Raw genomic sequence first — 8851 nt, forward strand, 5'->3', positions numbered from 1 at the left:
CAGGGTCTGGAGCCCCTCTTCTCCGTGGCTCCACGGCCCCTTCAGCTGTGCCTTGCCGGGGCGGGGGGAAGCCCACGCTCCTGGCAGCAGTCGTCCTCCACCGCCGATGGAGCCAGGAGGGTGTAAATCCTCTCCCTCCTCCAGGGAATCTGCGCGGGAACAGAGGCCCGAGGGGCACCGGGGTGCGGGCAGGGCTGGCTCAGCCAGGGTGCGGCCCCGCCTCCCTCCCTGCCTTGCTGTTAGCTCAGGGCCTGGTTCTCCCCAGGGGAGGTGGGGGTGGGGTGAGGAGGGAGAGCGAGCAGAGCGACCCCACCACCCAGCCTTGCCTCCCGGCCCCTTTCTACTCAGGGGGCAGGGGCACCTGGCCCCAGGCAGCACGGGACAGGCTGCTCGCTTCTGCCAGCTAGGAGACCCCAGCCGGCTCTCAGCTGTTCAGAGCCTCTTCCTCCCACGATGTCAGGGCCGGCCCCTCTCCTGAGGGCCACTGCCAGAGGGCAGCCAGGCACTGCACACAGGGGGCTTCACTAAGGGGAGCACGGGGCTGTGCCTGGCTGAGATGGCCCCAAGCCGCCTTCTAGAGACTTCTCTGTGGTCACCCTGTGGCCAGCCAGAGGAGTTCACCATCCTCCCTGCTTTCAGAGGAGTATCATTGGCCCAGATGTCCACGTCAGCTCTGCGGTGGCTCTTCTAATAAACACTGCTCCTGACCCACTTCTCCGGGCCCTTGGCTGGGTGCTTCAGCCACAACCCAGAAGACTGGCACTGCCAGGAGGAGCCCAAGTGGACTGAGCAGAACAGGTAGGGGGGCGACTAACAGCCCAGCTTGAAGCTCTAGGCTGGGCAAGAGCATTGTCGAAAACCAGTATGGCGTTTGAAATGGCAACAGGCAGGACAGGGACCCCAAGTTGTCAGCTCTTCATGGGGGCAGAGTTGAGTACAGAGGGGAAAAGCGATTGGACAGGGAGGCAGGGGGTGGGGCGGATCTGAAGACCCTGGAGCTAGTGTTGAGGCGACAGAGGCTCAAAGGCCCTCCGATGGTGCTCCTTGCTGGAGAAGGTGCTGGTGGGACTGGGCACACAGCCAGGACCTGCAACCAAGGGTCATCCCCCTGACCCTTTGTGCAAGATGCTGGCGGCCCAGTGCCGTGGCTCAAGAAGCAGGGCCCTTGGGAGAAAACAGGGGTGGCCTGGGGTCAGGCAGAGGGGGGCTGGCGGAGTGGCTGGCCCGACAGCGTGGTGACGTGACTAGCTGATGGCCCGGAAGGTGAGGAGGGGGAGGGTGGAGGGTATCAGTATGAACTGGTAGATCATCTTTACATCCTCGTGTGTTAGGGTCTCCACCAGGAAGTTGTTCAGCACCTAGGACAGAGGCGCGGGTTCCGCGCGCACAGCTGGTCAGCCCCATGGTCCAGGCCTCGCCTCCCCCGCCTTCCTGGACCCTACTCCTTGGGCTGGGTGCAGCGAAGAAGCCAGTGGTTCCCAGCCAGGCCGCCCAGCACGCCCAGCCCCCACCCGCCCACCCCCCCCACCCCGCCTCCGCGGGGCGGCCCAGGCCTGCTCACGTGGTGCAGCAGAAGCAGCATCTCTGTCTCTGCCAGGCGCCGCCCCAGGCACTGGCGCAGGCCAAAGCCGAAGGCCAGGTTGGGGGACCTGGTGCCAGAGCTCCTGTTGTCCAGCCAGCGCTGGGGATGATAGCGCTCGGGCCTCGGGAACACAGAGGGGTTTCGACCCAGGGAGTAGAGCTGCACCTTGACCAAGGTCTGCGGACAGGTGGGGAGGGGCAGCGTCAGCGCCCCCCTGCGGGCAAAGCTCAGCGGGGCTTGGCATCTGCTGGAGGGCCTGTGGGGCCCCACTCACCCCTGCCGGGATGTGGTAGTTCTGCAGCACCACGTCCGAGCCCACCTGTCGGTCCACTGAGATACCCACGGGGTACAGCCTGTGCAGAGGGGCATCCAACAGGGTCCAGCTGTCACAGGGACCCTCGCTTCCCTTCTGCGGCCTTCCTAGCCCAGAGGCCACCGGCCGAGGGGAGCGCCCCGCCACCCTCACAAGTCGCTTCTGGCACCAGGAAGCCCAGATCATGAGGAGCTGGTTCTTTGCACCTCCTGAGCTCAGACAAAGCTCTCCCAGCCTGAGCAGCCCCGGCCAAGGAGGGCATGGCCGAGGATGGCGCCCAGGGCGCTGGAGCGGGATCCCAGAGGAAGAAGTGTCCCTATCCCTTCAGGGAGAAGAAGAGGAGGTACGGGGCATGCATCTTGGGCAAACTGCTCCTCAGCCCCAGGATCTGTCTGCAGGCCCCACTGAGCACTGCTCTCCAGACAGTGGGGCCAGGGCAGCCGGGGCAGCCAGGGTCTGCCACACTCACCTCAAGGTCTCCTTGAGGGCCGCCCGCAGCAGGGGCAGCTCTGTGGTTGCCCTTTGGGGATTCTCAGCGATCCTGGCCTCGGCCACCAGGCTCTCCTGGCGTAGGGCCTGCTGCACGTCAGGGTTCCGAGCCAGCTCGAAGAGAGTCATCAACAAGGGGTAGGCCGTCTGCAGGAGCCACGGGTGCAGGGCTCAGACCTTGGCACAGGCCATGCACCTCCGCTCCCCAGGGCATCTCCCTCAGGAAGATGGTCTTCCCCTGGGGATGGGTCTCCTCTGCTCCACAGTGACGTGCATGCCCAGAGAAGGACTGACCCTGGGGATCTGAGACCTCAAGATCTAAAACCTGCCTCATCTACTTCCCTTGAATCCCTCAGGGAAGGTGTCCCCAAGTTTGGTGAAGATCCAGGCCTCCTCCTCCAGCCACCTCAGGGCCAGCTTCTCACCCACCTGGGGGTCCACCTACTCAGGTGTTGGGGGGGGTGGGGGCACAGGTAGGGTATTGTTCCACATCCTCGGACCCGTTGGGTGACCTCTCCTGGGCACCCACAGGCAGGTCAGCCCAGACCCTGGGGTCCTAACATGAAGGGGCCACCCTGGACCCTAACTCTGGCTGCTCCTCAGCCTCTGCTCAGGGAGTCTCTCCACCCTGGGGTCTGTGCCTCTGCTCAGAAGCCTGGGTGCCTGGCCCAGAGGGGACCTCGGGGATGCGGGCAGATGAAGATTGGGTCTAGGGGCAGGAGGCTTCGGCTGCACTCCACGCCCTGGGACCTGCCTGCACCTCCCTACACCCGACCCCTGTGAGCTGGGTTGCCATCTGCTCTCTCTTCCACAAGCTGGAGCCCCGTGCTGCCCTTTCCGTCGTCAGCCCGTCACCTCCAAAGCATCTCTAATGAGAGCCAAATGTACTCTGTCCCTGGGAGGGGCTCCTTGTGCAGGTATCCCTCCAGCTGCATCTCAGCCCTCCCCTCTTCCCAGGACCCAGACGTTTGAAGGGGGTCTGTGCTGCTGCATGTCCCTGGGCCTCAGCCATTCTGCACTGGGCCTGGAGCACGGCTTCTCTCCCAAGCAACTGCCACCCCTTCCCTTGGAAGGTCAGCTCCCAAGTCGTGTCCCTCCCCCCACACCCCCCTCAGATCAGAGCCTTCCATTGGCTCCAAACAGGGGCCTGTAGGAGCCACTTGGCATGGGGGGATGCTGCCTGTAGTTGGGAGGCTCCGTGTCCTAGGGCAGGGCGGGTCACTGGCCTGACCGTGTCCACGCTCCCGGCGGTGAGATCGATGGAGTTGGCCCTGACTGACTCCAGGGTCATGTCTGCGTGCATCAGCAGCTCCCCCACGATGCCGCTATAGTGCTGCGGGCGGCCGAGGGCCAGCTCCTGGTAGATCTTCTGGATGGCATTGTTGGCTGTGGGGCACAGAGGGGCCCGGGCCTGGTGCTGGGCAGCCTTCTCCTCAATCCCCTGCCCGGCAGCCCACCACACCCCCAAGACACCCTGCTCCTGTGCCAGGAGCCCAGCCCAGCCCGGCCTCCTCGCCAAGTCTCTCGGGCCACAGAGACGCCACGAGCCCCCCGATGTGGCCTCGGCCCTCCCCCCAGGCTTTGGGGAGTGGACACTGGGGACCCTGGTGTCCTTGCTACCCAACTCTCTTCCACGAGCTGGCCCCGTCTCTGGCCCTCACCATACTGGAAGATGTAGTCCCAGGACTCGAAGTGCTCCTTCCACACCTTGGTGCTTGTCCAGCGTGATAGGCCCCTGGGCATGAACATGAGCTGTGCGGTGGACTTCAACATGGCCTCCAGAGCCCGGATAAAGTTCAGGCTGGCAGGACTGGGGCTATGGCCGAGGAGGCCCAGCCGCTCTCCAAAAAGGGCTAAATTGCTTGCTGTGGAGAGGGTACGGTTGCTGAGCCCCGGGCAGCCAATGGCCTCACGGGGGTCTCCTCCCGCACACCTGCCCCGTCCCAGTCCCAGTTCCTGGCCTGCCCCTGCCACACCAAGCCCGGCACCTCCCTACCTTCTATGGTGTAGTAGAAGATGCTTGTCTGGATGTCCAGGGTCAGACTCCCCCGGGCATTCTGCAGCACTCTCGACTTCAGGGCCCTTGAGAAATCCCTCGCCACCCCGTCCACCATGGGGATGTACTTCTGCACGGCCTGCGGTGACAGCACGTCTGGGTTGAGCTTCAGTCGGTTCGAGCGCCATTCAGGCCCATTTCTGTAGAGCAGAGAGAGGAGCTTCAGGGAAGCCAGGCTCAGCAGCTGGGGGCCAGCCCTGGACCCCATCTTCCTTGTCTCCAAGGGGAAGGGGTGAGGCAGGGAGCTGCCTGCTGGTCCTAGGGAGCAGGCTGCCCGCCTGTCGGCCTCGGCTGCAGCCCTTTCTCTCAGGGAGGCCTTGTGTGCTGTGCCCAGCGTGCTCCAGTCTAAAGTGGGTTGAGCCCAGAACCTCTGCCTGGCCGTGCCACGTGGGTTCGTGGCGTTTGTTCGTGCACACCTACGGGGTCCCTTGCTGGCACATCAGCACCCATCCGGGCCCTCCCTTTCCCGGGAGGAAGGAGGGAGGCTGGCCCTCCTGTCGACCTTTGCTCACACCATGCCCCAGAGTGAGAGGCCCCTGGCATCCCTCACCTCCCACCCTCCCTGTTGCTGAGAATGCTGCCCCTGTGCCAGTCACACCTAGTCCTGCCCCCGCGTGTCTCCTGCTCCTCCAGGGCAGGAGCCAAACCGCCTCTCACGTAATATACTCCAAACAGAGCCCAGAGTTTTACTTCTTCCTTTCCAATTTGCATGCCTTTTATTTCTTTTTCTTGTCTGATTGCTGTGGCTACGACTTAAATGGGTAAGGAAGAAGTAATAAAATGTTCTCCCCACCTATAGATGGCATGATACTATATATAGAAAACCCTAAAGGCTCCACCAAAAAACAAAACAAAAACTAGAACTGATAACTGAATTCAGTAAGGTCGCAGGATACAAAAGTAGTATACAGAAACCTGTTGCATTTCTGTACGCTAATAACGAAGTAGCAGAAAAGGACATGAAGAAAGCAGTCCCATTTACAATTGCACCAAAAATAACAAAATGCCTAGGAATAAACTTAACCAAGGAGGTGAAAGCCCTGTACTCTGAAAACGGTAAGACACAGATGAGAGAAACTGAAGATGACACAAAGAAATGGAAAGCTATCCCACGCTGAAGGTTCGGAAGAACAAATCTTGTTAAAATGTACACACGACCCAAAGCAATCTACAGATTCAGTGCAATCCTTATCAAAAGACCAAAACATTCTTCACGGAGCTAGAACAAATGATGCTAAAATTTGTATGGAACCACCAAAGACTTGAACAGCCAAAGCAACCTGGAGAAAGAAAAACAAGGCTGGCGGTACCACAATCCCAGATTTCAAGCTATACGACAAAGCGGTGGTGATTGTTCTGGATGGTGCTGGCACAGAAGCAGGCACACAGATCCGTGAAACAGGAGAGAAAGCCCAGAAGCAAACCCACGACTGTATGGTCAATTAATCTAGACAGTCTCTTCAACAAATGGTGCTGGGAAACCTGGGCAGCCCCATGCGGGGGAATGAAACTAGACCGCTTCCTTACACCATACACAAAAATAAACTCAAAGTGGATGGAAGACCAAAGTGTGAGACCCAAAACCATAAAACTCCAGGAAGAGAACACAGGCAGTAATGTCTCTGCCATGGGCTGTAGAAACATTTTTCTAGACGTGTCTCCTGAGGCAAGGGAAAGAAAAGCAAAATTAAGCTATCGGGACTTCACCAAAATGAAAAGGTTTTGCACGGCGAAGGAAACCGTCAACAGAAGGAAAAGGGGAAGCTACTGAGTGGCAGAAGATATTTGCCAATGATACATATGATAACCTAAATATCCAAAACAGATAAAGAATTCATGCAATCGCACACTGAGCAAATAAACGGTCCGATTAAAAACGGCAGGAGACCTGAATAGACATTTTTCCAAGGAAGACATAGTGATGGTCAACAGACACACGAAAAGATGTTCAACATCACCCATCATCAGGGAAATACATATCAAACTACAATGAGACATCACCTCACACCTGTCAGAATGGCTAAAATCAAAACCACAAGAAACGACAGGTGTTGGCGAGGATGTGAAGAAAGGGGAGCCCTCGTGCACTGTTGCTGGGAATGCAGACTGTTGCAGCCGCTCTGGAGAAGAGTATGGAGGTTCCTCAAAAAGTTAAAACTAGTTCCACTACTGGCTATTTACCCAAAGAAAATGAAAACACAAACCCGAAAAGATACCTGCACCCCGATGTTTATTGCAGCACTATTTATGACTGCCAAGATATATAGATAGATATTTCTATCTAAGATGGAATATTACTCAGTCACTAAAAAGAATGGGATCTTGCCATTTGCAACAACACGGAGGGATCTAGAAGGTAACATGCTAAGCGAAAAAAGTCAGAGAAAGATAACCATAAGATTTCACTCATATGTGGAATTTAAGAGACAAAGCAAAGGAACAAACACAGAAAGAAAGAGACAAACAAAAATCAGAGTCTTAAATACAGAGAACAAACTGGTGGTTGCCAGAGGGGAGGAGGTGGGTGTGTGTGTGGGGGGGAGTGGGGGATGGGGATCAAGAGTACGCTTGTCATGATGAGCACTGAGTAATGTATGGAAATGTTGAATCATTACATTGTACACCTGATACTAATATAACAGTGTATGTTAATTATACTTCAATTAGAAAGAAGGAAGAGGAGCACGAGGAGGACAAGCAGGAGGAGGAGGAGAAGAAGGGGAAGAGAAGGAGAAAATGAAGAAGAGGAAGGAAAAGAAGAGGAAGAGGAAGAGGAAGAGGAAGAAGAAGAAGAAGAGGGGGAGGAGGAGGAGAAGGAGAAAAAGAAGAGGAAGGAAAAGAAGAGGAAGACGAAGAAGAAGAGGAGGAGGAGAGGAAGAGGACGAGGAAGAAGAAGAAGAAGAAGAAAAGAAGAGGAGGAGGCAGAAGAAGAAGAGGAGGATGGGGGGGAGGAGGGGGAGGAGGAGGAGAAAAGCATTCTCCCCAACAGGGTGATGATGATTAAATTAGACCAGCTTTTCTCCAAGCAAACCAGAGCCCAAAGCAACGGGGGCTCTGCAGATGTCTCCAGCGAATGGTGGGGAGGGATCTGCATTCTCAGCCACATTCGAGCAGAAACACCTTCTTTTCTTCGGCTGGCTGCCTGCAGGTAGTGAGAATGATCACATGCACACACGTGCACATTTGCACACCAGTGCACACACATATGCCCAGAAAGGGGCACATGACACCCCGGGACACCTGAATATGTGCTCGCTGACACAGACAACACACGTGAACACACCCACAATTCCCACAAGCACAACTCCCACAACACATTGGAATGCTCAAAACCATGCACACACACGCAGGCACAATCATACGTATGCAGGTACATACAAAACCACATGCACGCACACACAACAATGAGCAAAAACATGCACACGTGCCAACACGCATGCGGTGGCATGAACACGAACGGGAGCAAGCCAACATGGGCAAACACACCTGCATTCACACGCTTATGACAGGTGAGCACACGTGAGCGCCCACACACACACCACAAGCATATTCCCAGGGCGCAGAGAGGTCCACCCAGTCAGACCTTCCCTCCAGACACACACACACACACACACACACACACACACACACACACGGGCACACGCACAGACTCATGCTCATGCAGGCACCCACTTAGAGTTTAGCTTCTGAACAAAGGTGCCTTCTTCTACTGGCCGCCCTCTCCCCATCCCCCAGCCTCTCCCTCCCAAGCTACCTGCCCTCAACTCTAAATCCCGCAGGGGTCCTCCTGCGGAGGGTTGCAGTCCCGGGGGGCCGTGAGGCCCCGGCACACGCTGACATGGACGCCTGGCCAGTAACTCCCCTCCCCCAGGCCTGGGCTTCCCGACCTATAGGAAGGGAGAAGCCCACCCTGCTGGGACAACCTGTGGAGGCGGGCGCAGTGTGGGTGCTCCCTAATGGCGGTGGTCGTCCTTCCTCCTCTCTAGGGCCAGGGCCCCACCGCCCCTCCCCAGCCCCGGGACACACAGGAACCCCCCCCCCTGCACAGACCCTGGGCGGGGGCGCTGGCGGGCTTCCTGGCCTCGCCATCCCTGCACCGGGCTGCGCCCCCGCCCCGCCCCCCCACCCCCCGACTGGCTCTCACAGCAAGAACACGCCACATCTGTGCCCACGATGCTGTCGGTAGGCCAGCCAGGGGTCCAGGGGCGGCCTCCAGGGCTGAGGGCTCTCCACTCGCTGCAGCCTCTCCACGTCCTCGGGCAGCATCACGTGCACCATGTGCGTCCCTCCCACGTCATACCTGCGGGACAAAGCTCAGAGCCCTGCTGGGGGGCCGTGTCCCACCCTGGGCCTCACGCCGCAGAACCAAGCCGGCCTGTCTCCTGTTGGCCTCTCCCTTCTCCCGGACCGT

The 8851-nt window shown here is 58.1% G+C and overlaps 1 protein-coding gene across 3 annotated transcripts; it reads right to left on the minus strand.

The window, feature by feature from the left end:
• Window positions 1–6: 6 nt before the first annotated feature.
• LOC102732818 (cytochrome P450 11B1, mitochondrial) lies at window positions 7–8822 on the minus strand. Of its 3 annotated transcripts, none has more exons than XM_081811533.1 (8): window positions 8585–8819; window positions 4381–4580; window positions 4046–4249; window positions 3616–3770; window positions 2365–2531; window positions 1857–1935; window positions 1562–1759; window positions 7–1358 (listed from the first exon to the last, which is right to left on the minus strand). In XM_081811533.1, the coding sequence occupies exons 1-8, from the start codon at window positions 8716–8718 to the stop codon at window positions 1245–1247; spliced, it is 1251 nt and encodes a 416-aa protein (XP_081667659.1). In that variant the 5' UTR covers window positions 8719–8819; the 3' UTR covers window positions 7–1244. The 3 variants fall into 3 exon arrangements, with proteins under 3 accessions (XP_081667659.1, XP_081667660.1, XP_081667661.1); XM_081811534.1 differs by having other exon boundaries at window positions 4381–7582; window positions 8585–8656; XM_081811535.1 differs by lacking the exon at window positions 1857–1935 and having other exon boundaries at window positions 8585–8822.
• Between the last annotated feature and the right edge of the window lie 29 nt (window positions 8823–8851).

Source organism: Leptonychotes weddellii, unplaced genomic scaffold (genome assembly GCF_054177405.1).
Source record: "Leptonychotes weddellii isolate Sample4059 unplaced genomic scaffold, ASM5417740v2 HiC_scaffold_8258, whole genome shotgun sequence".
NCBI classification, from domain to species: Eukaryota; Metazoa; Chordata; class Mammalia; order Carnivora; family Phocidae; genus Leptonychotes; species Leptonychotes weddellii.

What these genes read in the sequence shown, in the direction of transcription:
- LOC102732818 (XM_081811533.1), bottom strand. Translation starts at nt 8,718, where the DNA reads ATGGTGCACGTGATGCTGCCCGAGGACGTGGAGAGGCTGCAGCGAGTG. An exon ending in CTTCTACTACACCATAGAAG is followed by an intron (nt 4,250 to 4,380) that starts GTAGGGAGGTGC and finishes CCCTCTCCACAG; the next exon opens with CAAGCAATTTAGCCCTTTTT. An exon ending in TGCTGCTTCTGCTGCACCAC is followed by an intron (nt 1,359 to 1,561) that starts GTGAGCAGGCCT and finishes CCTCTGTCCTAG; the next exon opens with GTGCTGAACAACTTCCTGGT.